Below are 16859 nucleotides of genomic sequence, written 5' to 3' on the forward strand. Positions count from 1 at the left end.
ATAGCAACCTAATGCCGAAACGTCCTTGGGGAAGGACGCCTCGGCTTACTGGGGCTTCAACTCCTCCCCGATGAGCCCCAGTTCTCAAAGCTGAAGAGAAGGCCCTGAAGCCCCAAGCTTTCAATCTCAGAATCCGAGGGGATGGACACTGAGAAGCGCCAAGCACTGCTGCGGACCGGTTTTCATCCAAGGTGGTCACAGGTTAGCGGCAGGCTCCCGGACTGGGCCCGGGCAGCCGCCTCCTTGAACGGCGGGGAAAGCCGGAGCCCGCTATGCCGGTGCTCTGGCAACCCGGCACTGTAACACACCGCACCCCTCACCCCCACCGCTGCCCTCTGTTCACACACACAGCCAGACATCATGCAGCCCCCATGAGGGCAGGAAAAGATTTTAATGGGGTGTGAGGTCACCAGATTAAGAAAAGTCACAGAGTGCAAAAGCAGAAGAATGAGGGCAGGAGAAGGGGTGGGTGGTACTGATTGGCAGGGGCAACTACTGGGGAAGGATGCACAGCCTCTAGCATGGGAAGCAACAGACCCCCGGAAGCAGGTCTAATCAGAGGCTGCTCTCCTTTCCAGAAGGATGACGCAGGAGCGGCCTCTGCTCCAGGATGGAGCCACTGAGGGCTCCGAGGCACAACGGGGCCTGCCTCAATATACTTCTCCCCCATCTCAAGCCATCTTAAGACAGCCTCTCAGCTCTCAGAAAGCCTAGAAGCAGCCCCCATGCCGCCCTGGGGGGAAAGGTAAAGAAATGAGTGGAGTCTGAAGCCTCTCTTGCCTGCACATTTGGGGGGAGAGGGGAAATCGTGGGAAAGGCCACAGTCACCTTTTGGTTCCAGGCCCGCCCAGACCCACAGCGACCAGTAAAGCAACTGGAGGTGGTTACGCTGGTTTAAAAAAAGACAAAAGGTTACAGTGTCCTACAAGCACAGAGTTTTAAATTTAAAGACATTAAAAAAACTTGTCCCAGCCCAGGGGACTGAACACAGATGGCCAGGCTGACCCACTGGGTGTGGCCTTGCAGATCTACTGCCGTTTTCTTTGCAATAGCAAGCTCTCCAGCAGTGCCCAGCATCCCCAAGCCCCATCCCTCCCCTTGCCCTAGGGTCTTCCGAGCTGGCCGGGCAGCTTTGCAGAGAGGAGAGAGCAGCCAGAGATCCAGTCAGATGCTCTAAAACTGTGAAGAGAGCAAAAGGGAAACTGGGATGAGTACTTCTTGGCTTTGGCTAAGCAGCCCACCTTAATTCTTCAGTTTCCCTCTATCAATAATCTCCTCCAACTCAAGACTCCTCCCCTCCCCACCCTGTTTACTAAACAATCGTTTTATAAATGCCTTCCTGGGTAATGAGACCCATGCTCCCCTCTGATCCCAGCCTAGCTCCCAGTAGAGGGATCTGAAAGCTCCAGGGGACTTAGAGACTGGCCCCTTGGTTGGAAGGGAAGAAGTGTCTGGCATTTTACTGGCTGCCTCACCACCACCAACCCACTTGGGATGCCCCTTTGCTATGCCAAAGGACCCCTGGGTTCTTGAATGTTACAATCTTTTGTTTTGGCCAGGCCTGCTTCAAGCTGGACAGGGTACAATGACAATCTGTCATCACAGGACCAGCCCAGCCAAATCCAGAGATCCGCTACCAAAGGACTGGCAACTAGGTCCTGGCTAGTTTTAAGATCATGGCAAGGAAGATGACTTCCATTAAGGCACCACAGCATTACCGTTTGCATTAGTGAAAGAAGTACCCATACCAATTAAATGACCTGTCTGAATGCATACATCTATTTTCTGGAAAGACAGCAAGTCTAATTAAATCCTAGGAGAAACTGGTAGTAATTGACACTTTTAGGAAAGTGAACTTTGTACAGAATCTATTCTTTTCTACACACAATACATAATTAAGTATCTGGGAATAAGAGTTAATTGTGAATTGAACACTAACAAATGAAATTTTGTGGAACACATAAGCATTATACACAAAATCTAGCCAAAATCAGCTATGTAAATATGTAGGGAGTACACACCTGTCAGTACTCTTATATTGTAGGGAGTTAAGTATTCCCTTACTAAAAAGAGCCCTATAACTAGAAAGAAACAGACAACTTTGTAAGCAATAAGGAAAAAAAATTTAAAGACTGGCTGCAAAAATCAAGATCATTAAGCCTGAAAGAGAAAAGTCAGAAAGGAAATGCTGGATGACTTCTAAGCTATGCAAACCATAGTTACTATTATTTAACTTGGCAGAGCACAACTTAAGTTCCCTCACGAGAATATAAGTGAAATGAAAGCAAGAACTTCCTGGGCAAGAAGTTTGATATGCTGGGCCTAGATCACTTATAGGAGAATTCCTGGGATGTTTTAAGAATAAAATATTTCCATCTTTTCTGGCCTCCAGACTTAGGTCTAAAGCAACTAGTTCCATCAAAACAGTCTCAGATACTCCTTTCAGCCCTAATAATTTTTCAGGAGGGAAAAAAAAAAACATTTTCTAAATATTGTCTTTCTACTCAAATAGGTAATTTGACTTCTATGCCAGCCTTCTCAACCCCCTCCCCCAAAATAGCAAAGTCCTCAAAATCCTCACATTCTTGAGGAACTCCTCTGCCACAATACGAGCACGAGCATTGACAGACAGCTTCATTTCACTGATTTCTTTATCAATCTCCTCCATGAAGTGGATGACAAAGTCCACCAGTTTGTGTTTGTACATTTGTTCTGTATGGAAGTTTGTAATCAGGAAACTGATATCATAACCCTGAGAAACAGAAAAAAAAAAAATAATAATAATGAGCAGTTTAGTTGCTGGGAGTAAGGAAATTGAGCAGGAACCCTTGAAGACCAAGAATCCTCTCTCTTAATCCATCCCACTTAAAAAAAAAAAAAAAAAGATTCTTAAAAAAATTTTTTAATCAATGAAAGTCTGCCTTTATCCTCCCCCAAACCCTCAAAACTGAGAAAGCAAGGAAAAACCCTTATGAACAATAGAGCCAAGCAAAAAAGTCTTGCATTGTCAAGGTCCCCCCCCCAAAAATGTCTCAATCATCACTGGGTCTATTATTTCTCTATACAGAGATGGATAGCATTGAAGCCCTACTTTTTCAAGTGCTATATTTTTCACCCTTGAATACAGTGACCCTAGTGATTTGTGAGGGTACTTAGAATCTAAGGCTACCCAAAGCTTTTCTATATCTTTTGAATGCATATTCATGAGATGTCTGGGTATAAGTTGTGATTTGGAGGAAAGAAAAAACTGCATTCTCAAACTGATTACAACATGCAAAACATGGTAAATAATTTCTTTTCTCTAGCATTGATCTTATAAGGATTATTCTGCCTAGTAAGTTTTTAAAGCATTTTCTTTTTTATTGAATCCAACTTTTGGAGCAACTGTGGCTCCATCTACCATAGAATCATCAGGCTTTACAGATGCAAAATCTTTAGAGGTCAGTTAGCTCATACAAATATTGCAGATAGGGAAACTGGAAAACAGTAATCAGGACGAATTTTAGACGTGAACTCAGAGATGCTGAGCAATCCTAAGAAAATCACAAATTCACAAGGTCTTAATGATGAGGAAAATCACTAAATGATTCCTGAGACCTCTTCCAGACTTAGATCTCATGAAGCCCAGAGAGGCAGAGATATGGAGACACAGAGCCTTTTTGATGACAGTGCTGCCACTAATAGAATGGTATAATGGAAAGACCCCTAGATTAAAATGAGAAAGCCAGGAGGTCCAGGTCTCAGATCAGTCTCTTAACTAGCTACTGAGTGCCTTGTGTCAAATCTTCAGTTTCCTAAATTGTAAAATGGGGAAATATCTCAATGTTGTGAAGGTAGAATGACAGTATATGAAACAAAAAGCAATTATTTTCCCAACTAGATCAGACATCCTTAACACTGGAACCACTGTCTTCTGCTTCTCTGTATTACCCATAGTAATTACCCCCTGGAAGAAGATTTCAAGATGGTGATCTCTGGTCGAGAGCTAGCCAAGGCGGAGGTTTCAGAGACAATCATGGATCCAAGAACAATCTTGGATGCAAGAAACGCTGTGTCATACACTGTTCGAGAATTCTCATGTGTCATGGAGACAAGTGGACAAATGAGCAAATAAAAAAAATTTTTGAGTCAGGAAGGTCATAGGATCCTGTCTATACAGACCAGAAGTTATTAATCTATCAAGTTCTGAACCCAGGTCACACCAATTACAGCTACTTTCCCTGGAAACTCTTTGGCATTCAAGTTGCCTATGGACATTTGTGGAAGTTCTGAAGTGAGCCTAGAGTTTCTTCCCAGAAATCATTATTCTGATGAATCCAACCTTGAGGGAGCATCTCCTGTGTTCCTGTGCTAAGAGTTGTAAGTGCTCCAGATCCAGGCCTCTACCTCACCTCCACAGGCTTCCTACGCAAGATGAAGAAGTTCTCTGCTCTCATCATCATGAATCGCATAAATTTGTGGCAAAGGATCTTCTCAATCTCATCAGCCTGCAGAGAACAATTACAAAGGAAAAAAACAAAAACAAACAAAAAAAAAACAGGTTTCCACAAGCCAGCACAATAGGACAAAATGAACACGTACAATGGTCTGGTCTTCAATCTCTCACACTCAACCCCATAGTGCTACCATATAACAGCTGTCCATTCTGAAGCTGCTGTTCTGCAATGTCTCTAAACCCAAGTTTTTGGAAACCAAAAGGAAAGAAACTAATCTTCAAGAATAAGGAGAATTTCACAACAGCATTTTCATTCTTTTGTTTGCTTGCATTTTATTTTCCTTCTTTCCCCCTTTTGATCTGATTTTTCTTGTGCAGCAAGATTATTGTATTAATATGTATACATATATTGGTTTCACATATATTTTAACATGTTTAACATATTTTGGATTACTTGCCACCTAGAGGAGAGGATGGGGGGAAGGAGGAAGAAATTTGGAACACAAGGTTTTGTAAGGGTCAATGGTGAAAAATTATCCATGCATATATTTTGAAAATAAAAAGCTATAATTTTAAAAAAATTGAGTATTAAGTATATTAGGGAAGGTCCTCCACAATTTAAAAATATTACATGAACACAGGATATTTCCAAGCCTGGAGTTAATGAATATGTTCTAATATTTTTCATATCTGTATTTTGATGTCATTGCTTTCTATTGTAATTTTCTAGAATTTGTACATTTAAACAGCACTGTATTAAGAAGGGGTCCAGGAGCTTCACTAGACTGTGCAAGGGGTCCCTGATGCAAAAAGTTAATTAACATGACCCATTTCCTTTCCTGGAAACTAGTTCTACGTCATTCCTCCAGATGAAATAAACAGTTTTTGTTCAGTGATTTCAGTCATGTCAAACACTTTGTGACCCCATTTATGATTTTCTTAATAAGAAAGCTTAATTGTTGTGCTATTTTCTTTTCCAGTTTTTACAGATGAAGGACTAAGGCAAAGCGGGTTAAGTGATCGCCCAGGGTCACAGCGATTAAGCGTCTGAGACCAGACTTGAACTCAAGAGGAAGGACCTTCTTGACTCAAAGTCCAGTGTTTAATACACTGCACACTTCATAATCTTCTCTCAAAAGTCAAAAGGCTTGGCCCAGAAAACAGGAAAAAAAGCTGGACTCATCTTGTCAGTTTACACCCTGCTGCTGAATTTGGGTTCATTTGAAATTAACACATACTTGCATTATTTTGTTTGCAAACTACATTCAATTACTGGTCTCACAAGAACACTTCGAAGTACGTAGTGTATCATGCTCACTGAGGCTCACAGAAACAGAACCTTTGTCATGTGCCTGGGCCTACAAAGCTCTGAGTCAGGACAGGCAGCTCTGACTTACTACTGAGCTTCTGTCTAGCAGAGCCTGCAAAAAGTAACAACCTGGAGTAGAAACAAGCGAATGTTGTACCCAGCAACAAGATCATGTGATGATGTGATACTTGGCGCTTTTTAACAATGAGATGGTTCAAGCCAATTCCAATAGACTCATGATGAGAGAGCCACCTGCACTCAAAAGGGACCGAATGTGGATCACAACACAGCATTTCTACCTTTTTTGTTGTTTTTTTTCCCCTCATTTTTTCCCTTTTTGATCCGATTTTCCTTGTGCAGCATTATAAATGTAGAAATGTGTTTAGAAGAATGGCACATGTTTAACGTATACTGGATCACTTGCTGTCTAGGGGAGGGGGGAGAGGAAAGGAAGGGAGGGAGAACAATTTGGAACACAAGGTTTTGCAGGGGTGAATGTCGAAAATTACTTTGTATTTTGTGAATAAAGAAAAATTTAAAACCATCAAAAAGAAAGGTGGGGAGGAGTAACAAATTGAAAAGATATGTTACTCATTTCACCATAGAATCTATTCTGTCTCCATACTGATTACTCTCCTACAGCAGTTAGGTCGCAGAATGTTTCATTTCCTAAGCCTTTTTCTCAACAGTCTCTCAAATTTCAAGGTCACCAACGCCGACTTTCTGACCCCAGTCTAGTTTTCAGCGGTGTTACCTGTTTGACAGCAATGCTGACTCGAACAGAATTGATGGAACCCTCAATCAGAACCTTTTCCTTCTCATTCCTGCTGATGGTCACAGGCTGCAAGAGGAGTTCTTTGCTACTCCTAGGAATGGAATGTCAAAGATTCCCCTGTCACCCAAGGGCCAGCATGGTCCGGAAAACCCTGCCGGGGCCTAGACTCTCCAACTAAGATAAAGAACGAGGTGGCGCTCACAGTGGAACCAACCCCACAGGGGCCTCAAAACAGGAACCGAGGAGATCACCCTAACAAGTAGATTCGGGGAGGAGGACTAAGCTCGAAACCCCCCGGAATGACTCGGGGCTGCTGTCACTCACTCTGCCTCCCCAGGACTGAGGACAAAGAGGAAGTGACAACTGGAGAGCTACAAAAGGCGGGGCTGTCCCACCAGGGCCCCCCTCCCCCCGCTCCTACCTGACTTCTACCTCCGGCTTGTTGTGCCTCTCCACCACTTGGGAGGAGAAGTTCTCCAGGCAGAGCGCAGCCTGCAGCGTGGCCCGCACGGCGCTCAGGTAGGGGCGGAGAGTGGCGGTCTGCAAGGAAGACACCGGACTGTGGAGCGGCGGCGGGGCCCGGCTCCGGGGGGCAGCCCCTCCCGCCCCCCCCACAAGTCACTTCCTAGAGCTGAAAGTTACCGGAGAGCTTTTACCGATGCCGGGGGTGGGGGGCGCTAAGGCGGAGGCGAACGACCCGGCCGGGGTCACTGGGACAAGCAGGGCTGGGGCGCCCGCCCTCTGGTTTGGAACTGCCTCACTTCCCCCCTCCGTCCCGGGCTCTCAGTGCTCGCTCCCGGCTGCCCCCGAGATCTCTCCAACATCCGCCCTCCGAGCCTTTGCCCCTCCACCTCCCCGTGCATCCGCCCCAGCTCCCCTCCCTTCCCCGAGCCCCCGGTTTTGTGCTTCCCCCCATTCCCTCCCCTCATCCTCTCCGGCGCTTCTGCCAAGTCCCCCATCCGCTCTCCGCGACCTGGCTCCTGCAGCTCTCCCGGACCCCCTCAGCCCTCCCCGGGCTCCTCCCCGGTGGAGCTGCCCGGTCTCCCCAACGACCCCCGGGCCTCCTCAGCCGCCGGGGCACCTCAACTCCCCCTCTGCCGCGAGGCTGCCTCCCTCTCCATCCCCCCGGGGGCCCCCGGCGGACGCCCCCAGCCCTCACCATTGCTGGAGCTGGCTAGGCCGGAAAGCGGAAGTGCAGAAGTGCACTGGCTTCAGGGCGCCGTCTCTTCCGGGAGCCGGGCCTGGGAGCTACCATCGCCGCTCCGAGGGGAGGGGCGGCTGCAGCAAAGCAGCGACAGTTTTTTTCTTCCGCCTCCCCCTCACAGCATGCAGGAGCCGCCTATCTCCGAGTTTTTCGCGGTTCTTCAAGGCCCGACATCCTGGTGGAGCTCTGCTGCGCCCATTCCTCTCTGCCATCCCTGCTCCTCCGCCTGCCTCCCCCTCCCTTCGCTAGAAAGTGCAGCCCAGCTCCCCGTTCTGGATCCATATTAGGACAGGGCCAGACACACGATCGCCCCGCCTCTTCCGGTTCTGACCCCGCCCGCCCGCGGTCTGTTACTGCCCAGGCCTCTGCTTCCGAGGCTCCCCTGCCTCACCCCAGAGTGGGCCCGGCCCCTTTGCACCACCCACCCCCGGGCCGCAGTGGGCGGCTCCGCCAGTCCCAGCGGGACCAGCGGTTACCTGCTCTCGTGACCCCGACCCCCCACCGCGAGCGACCGAGGCCGGCCGAGCGCGCGCCTCGTGGATCCGGATAGAGCTCGGGCTGTGAAGGTGGAGGCGGGACCGGGGCGTGGGGAGCGGGCGAAGTCAGGGGAGTGAGGAGGGGCGGGGGACGTGGGAGCGAGGGGGCCATGGGGAGGGGAGCTACTCGTGGAACTGGGGGGGCGTGGACGGGAGGGGTCGTGGGGCTGACGGCGGACAACTCCACGGGGAGTGGGGGGCGTGAGGCTGGGGGGGACAACTCCGCTGGAAACGGGGGCCTGGGGCTGGGGGGGGACCACAGTGGGGAATGGGGGCCTGGGGCTGGGGCGGGACCACAGTGGGGAATGGGGGCCTGGGGCTGGGGCGGGACCACAGTGGGGAATGGGGGCCTGGGGCTGGGGCGGGACCACAGTGGGGAATGGGGGCCTGGGGCTGGGGCGGGACCACGAGTGGGGAATGGGGGCGTGGAGGGGAGGGGCTTGGAGAAAGGTAGGGAGCCCCTGAGAGTGGGAGAGGACTCCTGAGGGGGGGAGCACTTCGTGGCACCCCCAGTAAGGCGCTGGGCTTGGCAGGTTTAGGGGAGCAGGTCTTTGGCAAAGGTCACGGTCATGGTCAGAGGAAGGGAAGAGAGGTCGGACTCGGTCCTCCTTCCTTCTGGAGCCTCCTTCCCCGGGCCTTTGAATCCTTTACAAAGGAAGGAAGCTGGCCCAGAGCCTCCGGGCCGGCGCCACCTGGTTCCCGGCCAGCCCTGGGTGTTGAGCAGTTACCACTCCCGGTGTGCTGGGCCCCAGCCCAGATGGCCAGAAAGGAGGGCCCTGCCCTGGAGGAGCTTGCACTCTATGGGGGAGCCGTCTGGCTTGGGAGAGCCCACGCAGGGTGCAGCCCGGCCTGGCGGGGAGACTGAAAGCCAGGGCTCCGACTGGCCAGGCCAGGAAGGGAAGTCTAGGAGGGGTCCCAGGAGGCGGCTCCTGCTCCCCAGGTGCTTCTCGTTGGGAAGTGATGGGCCCAGGATTCCCAGGGAGGGAGCGGCTCCAGAAGCTCCTGGTTTGAATGCTGGGCCCAAGGTGGGCAGCGGGGCAGGCAGGTGGTCCTTGGATGCCTTCTATAGGCTCAGATGGGCTGGATGTGCTTGGCTAGTCCCCGGCCAGGCAGAAGCATTCTCTGAGGGGCCTCCGGGGCTCTGACTTGAGGGTCATTTCTCGGTGATAGCGGCTCCCATGAGCTCAGCTTTTATCTCTCACCTCCTGCAAAAAACTTTCCTGATTTTCCCAGATTGGGATGGTTCCTGTCCCCAAATTCCTTTGCGTTTATGTGTATTTTGGGTACTTACCTGTGTACGTAGTGTTTCTCCTTAGGAGGATGCAGTTGACTCCCCAGCCTCAAAGGGAAGGGCAGCATGGCCTAGTGCATGGAGTCAGACAGATCCAAGTTCCTTAGATAATAGTTGTGTGATCCCAGACAATTCACTGAACTCTTAGTTTTCTCCAAAAAATGGAGGGGGAGGGGATCAACTTCCTTGTCACTCAAGGTTCTTTCTCACTCAGAGTCTGTGATCTGACATCCAGCTCTCCTCTTTCCTAGATGAGCCCTGTCTGACCACGTCTCCGAGATGTCCTATAGCCACCTCCAGCTCAGCACACTGTATTAGCTTTCTCCTTACACCTGTCCCTCCTCCCTAATTTTGCTGAGGTTCTATTCTCTAGGCCAGGCTGCCTCTCCCTGGTTTGGGGGAGTGGGCTACTTCCTTCTAAGGGGAAATACTTACATAGATAAGCGAGTACAAAACCCTCACCCTCCTTCCGGCCTTCCAGCTTCAAAACCTTGGGCTCTCACAGCTCGTATTCTAGTTGCTAAGCCTTGGCAGTCCCACTTCTATCACATTTCTCAAACCTGTCCTCCCGGAGTTACTCACACCCCCTTTGCCGAATGAAGGAAACTTCTGTGGCTCTTTGTCGTCTCTACAATAAAAGACTAGTCCTTAAAATTTGGCATTTAAATTCCTCCATGTAGGGCAGCTAAATGGTGCAGTGGATAGAGTATCCCTCCTAAAGTCAGAAGGACCTGAGTTCAAATCCAGCCTGAGATACCTCTGATACTTTTTAGCTATGTGACCCTAGGCAAATCACTTAATCCCAATTGCTTCATACACACAAAAAAAGTTCTCTATATTATGACTTCAGGTTCATTCTTCTTTCTCTAGAACTCTGCTTCCCAGCCAGACTAGTCTTACTTGCCCACACATTCTTCCCACTATTTGCCATTTTATTTCAACATCTTTACATAGGCTGTCCCTGGGATCTTCAGGGTTCCTTTTAAATGTCAACTCCCACAATAACTGTGTGTCAATTTTCCCCAGTTATCATTCTGTCCCCTAAACTAATTCATACTTATTTTGTATGTTTTAGGACTTATTTGTACACGTGCATATGTGTAGATAGATAGATATGATTTCCCCTCAATAGCATATAAATTCTTCAAGGGCAAGGATTATTTTCTCTTTTATCTTTGTATTTGTGGTACCTAGCACAGTGCCTGGCATGCAGTAGGTGCTCAATGAAGGCTTATTGAATTGAATGAGAAACAAGAAGAATAAAAAGAAAAGAGAAGAGAAGGGAGAAGATTTGGGCTTATGGGAGGGGGCAATAACTTGTGAGGGAGGATGAATAAAGACAAGAACTGGTGGGAGACATAGCTAGTGATCATAAAGGTAGGGGTAGAATTTGGGTCACCTTTGAAGAAAAGAGGCTGCCTCAAAGAGAGTAATGACATTGGAAGTGGACAGAATTACTATTGACTTCTGACGTTCAGGCTACTGGCCCCGGCCCATCACCAGCCTTGAAGGCCTACCTCCCCAGAGGTCCTCCTGACCCATGTCACCTCCCAGTTCTTGTCAGTTGACTGTTTTCCTCTCCAGCCCTTTAGAGCCTACGAGGGCCATGAGTGAGCTCAAGGACTGCCCGCTGCAGTTCCATGACTTCAAGTCGGTGGACCACTTGAAGGTATGCCCTCGCTACACAGCGGTGCTGGCCCGCTCGGAAGACGATGGCATCGGCATTGAGGAGCTTGATACCCTGCAGCTGGAGCTGGAGAACCTGCTTTCTTCAGCCAGCCGGCGTCTTCGGGTGCTGGAGGCCGAGACCCAGGTGACTCCTTCCTTTAACTCGTCCCTGCTCTGGTGCTAAGGTGGAAGGAGAGGAATGGGGTGCCGATTGGATAGTGAAGCCAAAGTAGGGAATCGACATTAGATCACCTGTGGGCTGAGCAGCCTTACTGTGCTAGGGCTGTGAGTACTCTGGGGAGTTCGGGGGAAAAACAAAGGAAGCTTCCTCACGTGGGAGGCAGGCAGGCTATATGTAAAAGAAAGTATAGGAACATAGTGACTGCAACGTGAATTGGTGGGAGCATTGGCCAGGGAAGGGCTTTGGCAGTATGGGATCACATATTGCCTAGGAAGGCTGTCTAGAGGAATATTTGAGTAATAGTTTCCATTTCTTGAGGGCTTATGTCACTAAGACTCCAGTTTTTCTTGGGATGAAAGTAACTCCATTGACTTCCTTTCCTCAGTAACTCACCATCTGTCTTTCAGATCCTGACTGACTGGCAGGATAAGAAGGGTGACCGACGATTCCTGAAGCTGGGCCGGGACCATGAACTGGGAGCTCCTGCGAAACATGGCAAACCCAAAAAGCAGAAGCTGGAAGGAAAGGCAGGTCACGGGCCTGGTCCTGGCCCTGGCCGGCCCAAGTCCAAGAACCTCCAGCCCAAGATCCAAGAATATGAATTCACAGATGACCCCATTGACGTGCCACGGATTCCCAAGAATGATGCTCCTAACAGGTGCAGGGCTGGGAGAAGTCAGGGGAAAGGGGTTATCAGGAATTGGGAGGGACTCCCTGGGGGCTTGATATCCTGGGGGCTGTCACTGTTCTCTGGGATAAGCATGTAGGATGGGACCAGCCATCTAGCAGGCACTTAATACAGTGGCTGATAATAGGCGAGGGGACTGTCTGTGCTCAGGGCCAGGCTCTGCTCCCAGGTTCTGGGCTTCCGTGGAGCCGTATTGTGCCGACATCACCAGTGAGGAAGTACGAACGCTGGAAGAGCTGCTGAAGCCCCCAGAAGATGAGGCTGAGCATTACAAGGTAGACCCTTCTCAGCACCGCCCCTTGTCTGACCCTGCTTTGGGCAGGGAGTGTCTTAGTCAGAGGCTCAGACCACCTCAAGCTCTGGTTCTGAAACATATTGAATAAGGAAGGAAAAACCACTCCAAAGGTTCTTCGGTTTGACTGGTTCTTATACTATTGAGGTTCATTGCTTCCTTTTCCCATGCAGATCCCACCCCTGGGGAAGCACTACTCCCAACGCTGGGCCCAAGAGGATTTACTGGAAGAACAGAAGGATGGGGCCCGAGCAGCAGCAGTAGCTGACAAGAAGAAGGGCATCATGGGACCACTGACCGAACTGGACACTAAAGGTATTCTTCTAAGTCTCATCAGTTCTTTCTTCTCCTCATCCCTGTAAGACCAGGAGAAGTGTCTAAGCTGTGTCCAACAATCCCCTGCCCCCTTTACACTCTCTACCCCTCTCTGGTTCCAGATGTGGATGCGCTTCTTAAGAAATCAGAGGCGCAGCATGAGCAGCCTGAAGATGGGTGTCCCTTTGGCCCTCTGACTCAACGGCTCTTACAGGCTTTGGTGGAGGTGAGGGTCCAGGGACTTCCCCCGATGCCCTAGTGCAGGGGACATAGAAACCAGACTGAGACAGTCTGATAGGACTACCTGTGTGACCCTGGGCAAACCATTGTGGCTCTTAAGTTTCCTCACCTCTAAAATTAGGACCTCTCTGGTCCCTCACTACCAGATCTGCGGTCCTAAGAATTGGTCAGCATTGTGTGGAACCCTTTTTCATGGGATGTCAAAGGGCATGGACTGTCTTCTGAGAACTCATAGCCTGATGGGAGGAGAAGGGATACAGCTTAGACACCTAAGGAGAAACTTGAAAATTCAGTATCTTCAAGCCATATCTGGCTACCTTTTTCATTCATAACTGCTAGGGAAAGGGGTGTTTGCTGTAGTGACCAGAACCCTTGCTCTTAGTTGGGAAGGCTTCCTGGAGAAAGGTAGACAAGAGCAGGGCACCTCAGAGAGGCGCTGTGGTTTGTGGAAGTCTGGGAGGTACAGGGAAGATGAGTGGTGGGAGACCAACCTGAGCTTGAGACTAGAGTCCTTGCCCTTGTCTTGTTTTTATGATCTCTTAGGAAAACATCATCTCCCCAATGGAAGATTCCCCTATCCCAGATGTGTCTGGCAAGGAGTCTGGAGCCGATGGTGCCAGTACCTCCCCTCGAAATCAGAACAAGCCATTCAGGTGAGCAGTGGTCCCTTCTCTGCCCGTCCTCCCCCCGTCCCTTCCCAGAATCTGATCCCACTTCTTTCTGAAGACCAGCTGACTCTTCAGATCTCTGGCTTTCTGTGGGGAGCAGAGAGTGGCAGAGGCTGCTGCTCAAATCAAGAAGCACTGCAGGGCTGGCCCTTTAATGGAGGGCAGCGTCATTTGTAAAGCTTAGGTAATTGTGACCATCTAACCCATCTGCAGTGTCCCCCATACGAAGTCTCTGGAGGGGCGAATCAAGGAGGAGCTGATAGCCCAGGGCCTGCTGGAGTCGGAGGACAGGCCTGCCGAGGACTCAGAGGACGAGGTCTTGGCTGAGCTGCGGAAGCGGCAGGCTGAATTGAAGGCACTCAGCGCCCACAACCGAACCAAGAAGCATGATCTCTTGAGGTGGGCATGAACACAGGAGGGTCAGTGGGAATTAGGTTACAGCTAGCCAGTTATCTCCCACCTCATTGGGTGGCCGTGTTACTCACCATCTGAAAGTGTCCCTCCTGGCAATGGAGTTGTCACTAAGGGAACATAAGCTGTTGTCATTGGGCCCCCTAAAGTTTTTCTGTGATGCTTCATTGTAGGGTGAAGGTGACCTTGAATTCTAAAAGTTTCTGCCATTAAAGCTTTGGTGGGTACCACAAAGTCGGAGACTTTGAAAGTCCGAAAGACTTTGAGCGGCAGGGTGTCATTTGGCTATCACTGATGAGGGGTTCCTCATCAGGGATTGGGTTCCAGGTGATGGAACTTGTTCATGGAGACTAAGAGTGTCTCAGATTTTTTACTTTGCATCCTCATCAGCGTGGAATCATCAATGTTTGGGGTATTTGGGGGCACTCACTGAGCTACATATTGGATGCTTTTAGGAGTCATGAACAGATGGGGCAGATGCATAATCAATCCAGTTTTATAGTAACTCCGGCAAGAACATCAGGGGATAATGTTGTGGGAGAAAATCCTGGAATGTTAGAGCTAGAAGGATTTAGACATAATCTGGTCCAAACCATCATTTTAAAAAATGTTTTGTTAATTTCTTTTGTTGTTATATCACAGCCATTTCTGTATATACACCACTGTTCTCTGTTCAGTGACCTTCAAAGAAAAAAAAGTTTAGCAAAACTTAACATACAGCTTCACCTTACAGTATTTCAATCCTATTCATTTTGTTCCTTTTTTTATTGTAGTCAATAATTACAAATATTTCAAGACAGGGAAGAATAGGAAAGAGAATTGAGCAAGAAACTATGGCCTTCTACTGTGCACAATTTTTTAAAAACCATATGAGCTTAATTCAGTATTAACAAATTGCTTTGTATCCCCTTTTGCATCTCCTCTCTCTTCCCTCTGTGCATCTCATGAAGTCCAAAGAGAGGTGGCCTGACTGATGTCCATGGCTAATTAGCATCGAAGTCTGGGTCCTATTTGAATCACCTTTAGTTTATTAGAGAAGAAGTGAGCAGGTTCCAAGTTCTCAAGAGAAGAGACTGAGCCTTACCCACCTTTGGCATCCCCTGTGACAGCCAACAGGCCCATTGTGTAGCACATGGACAAAGAGTGCTTGCCTTTATGGGTATTTATGGTGTAAAGCAAGAAAACAAGGAAAATGGGATAAATCACAGTGCAAGAAGATGAGAACATATAACTTACAGTTTTCAGATCCCTCTGAAATAGCTGTTCTTTAGCTTGGGTCTGTGAACTTAGTGTTTATTTTAATATTTTAAAACTTTGAATATAATTGGTTTCCTTGGTGATCACATTTTGTGCTTTTAAAAACATTCTGAAAAGAGATCCACAGGTTTCACTTAACTGCCTCAATGACTGTTTCAAGATCAAACCCAAGCCTCTGGCCAGAATCTTGGGATGTTTTGGAATTGTGTTGTTTGGGAATCGGGCAGTTGAATAGAATTTTTTTTTTTTTTTTTTTAATAAAAGTTTTCTTGTTTCATTTTTTGAGTGGAATGGGGCTTGGAGACTCAGCTGTCCTAATTATAGAATGGATGGATTTGGTCCAGACTAGGAAGGCTTTTAGAAGATGCAGTTTGGTTGGGATGTTGAAGGAAAAGAGTTGGAGATGCTTCCTGAGCTAGGCAGGACTGAACATGTATGTTGGTCTTTGTAGGTTGGCCAAAGAGGAAGTGAATCGCCAGGAGCTGAGACAGCGGGTACGCATGGCAGACAACGAAGTCATGGATGCCTTCCGGAAGATCATGGCTGCCCGGCAGAAGAAGAGGACCCCGACCAAGAAGGAGAAGGACCAGGCCTGGAAGACGCTGAAGGAGCGGGAGAGCATCCTCAAACTTCTGGACGGATAGTCGGCCCAGCCCGCAGTTCTTCTCGTTCTCCCGGACATTAGTGCTTAGAAGAATGGGAAGAGCCTGCTGGCTTCCTCTGGCAGAATGGATGGGAGCTGCTCTCTGCTGGCTGCCCTTCTTCACCGGACGTTTTAGACAATGCCCAGCCAGGGAGCAGGAGGGCTTGGCTGGGCCGGAGCTGGCCCCAGGCTGTGCTTGGTTCCACATGACAGATGGGTGTCTCGGCCTACGCTTCCCTTCTCCCTGTGTCTGGCTGTTGTCACTTTTTCCCTCTCTTTTCTTTCAAGGGTTTTTGACCCTGTGTTTTTCTGAGGTGTGAACTTTAGAGTAAACAGACTGCTCTGGTTTTTAATAATATAATACAAGTCCCAGTGTCATCTCTTACAGTAGAAAGAAAGAACCCACGTGGGAGGGCTGGAGTAAGAAACCAACAGTCAGATAGAGGTAATCGTGAAGACCCAGAGCCTTCCTGATGTGAGCATTTCCTGTATGCCTAGAGATGTGTTGGGTGCTATGGGTGATACAAAGGAAGGAGAAATCATAATCTTTGGCCCTAAGGAGCTCTTCATATTCTTAAGGAGATAAGACTTAATTATGTGAAAAATTAGACAATGAAACGGCGCAGAATATACTCAGGTACTCAGGGGGTCTAGCCTAGAAGTGCTAGGGTAATTTGAGAAAAGTATAAGCAAAGGGGCTGGAAGGAGCAAAAGCTTGGTGATTTACATGGTCCCGGTTAAGTTAAATTCAGTCCACTGGGCTTAGCAATATCTTTCCTGCTTGAAGATCCACCTTGGCCAGAAATCCTTCTGTTGTTACAGTAAGGCATGGGGGAAGGACTAGGGGTGGGGAAAATGGAAGTCCCCTAGGTACTATGGGAAGAAAACAAGTCTGTTCCTTCATTGGCAAGTTAGTACAAGGAGGGATTGCTATGTTCCTCAGTTT

At 48.7% G+C, this 16859-nt stretch overlaps 2 protein-coding genes across 4 annotated transcripts; one reads left to right on the plus strand and one right to left on the minus strand.

Annotated features, from left to right (window-relative positions):
- Nucleotides 1-358: 358 nt before the first annotated feature.
- Nucleotides 359-7820, minus strand: ARPC4 (actin related protein 2/3 complex subunit 4). The gene is made up of 6 exons (XM_074284018.1): nt 7679-7820; nt 6941-7059; nt 6499-6610; nt 4392-4487; nt 2582-2752; nt 359-1179 (listed from the first exon to the last, which is right to left on the minus strand). The coding sequence occupies exons 1-6, from the start codon at nt 7679-7681 to the stop codon at nt 1174-1176; spliced, it is 507 nt and encodes a 168-aa protein (XP_074140119.1). The 5' UTR covers nt 7682-7820; the 3' UTR covers nt 359-1173.
- Nucleotides 7821-8029: 209 nt separating this feature from the next.
- Nucleotides 8030-16274, plus strand: TADA3 (transcriptional adaptor 3). 3 transcript variants are annotated; one of them, XM_074284005.1, is made up of 9 exons: nt 8030-8289; nt 11135-11363; nt 11807-12057; nt 12257-12362; nt 12553-12694; nt 12817-12920; nt 13478-13587; nt 13816-14001; nt 15722-16274. In XM_074284005.1, exons 2-9 carry the CDS (start codon nt 11157-11159, stop codon nt 15912-15914), a joined length of 1299 nt encoding a protein of 432 aa, XP_074140106.1. In that variant the 5' UTR covers nt 8030-8289; nt 11135-11156; the 3' UTR covers nt 15915-16274. The 3 variants fall into 3 exon arrangements, with proteins under 3 accessions (XP_074140106.1, XP_074140105.1, XP_074140104.1); XM_074284004.1 differs by having other exon boundaries at nt 8151-8289; nt 12215-12362; XM_074284003.1 differs by lacking the exon at nt 8030-8289 and having other exon boundaries at nt 8806-11363; nt 12215-12362.
- Nucleotides 16275-16859: the final 585 nt, after the last annotated feature.

This window comes from Sminthopsis crassicaudata, chromosome 1, assembly GCF_048593235.1.
Source record: "Sminthopsis crassicaudata isolate SCR6 chromosome 1, ASM4859323v1, whole genome shotgun sequence".
Classification (NCBI taxonomy): Eukaryota; Metazoa; Chordata; class Mammalia; order Dasyuromorphia; family Dasyuridae; genus Sminthopsis; species Sminthopsis crassicaudata.

Excerpts from the sequence above, each read along its gene's own strand:
- ARPC4 (XM_074284018.1), bottom strand. Across the intron at positions 4,488-6,498 it reads TCAGCATTGCTGTCAAACAG|GCTGATGAGATTGAGAAGAT; the intron begins GTAACACCGCTG and ends TGTTCTCTGCAG. Across the intron at positions 2,753-4,391 it reads TGCGTAGGAAGCCTGTGGAG|GGTTATGATATCAGTTTCCT; the intron begins GTGAGGTAGAGG and ends TCTGTTTCTCAG.
- TADA3 (XM_074284003.1), top strand. The coding sequence starts at position 11,091 with ATGTCACCTCCCAGTTCTTGTCAGTTGACTGTTTTCCTCTCCAGCCCT. Across the intron at positions 11,364-11,806 it reads TGCTGGAGGCCGAGACCCAG|ATCCTGACTGACTGGCAGGA; the intron begins GTGACTCCTTCC and ends TCTGTCTTTCAG. Across the intron at positions 12,058-12,214 it reads AAGAATGATGCTCCTAACAG|GCGAGGGGACTGTCTGTGCT; the intron begins GTGCAGGGCTGG and ends GGCTGATAATAG.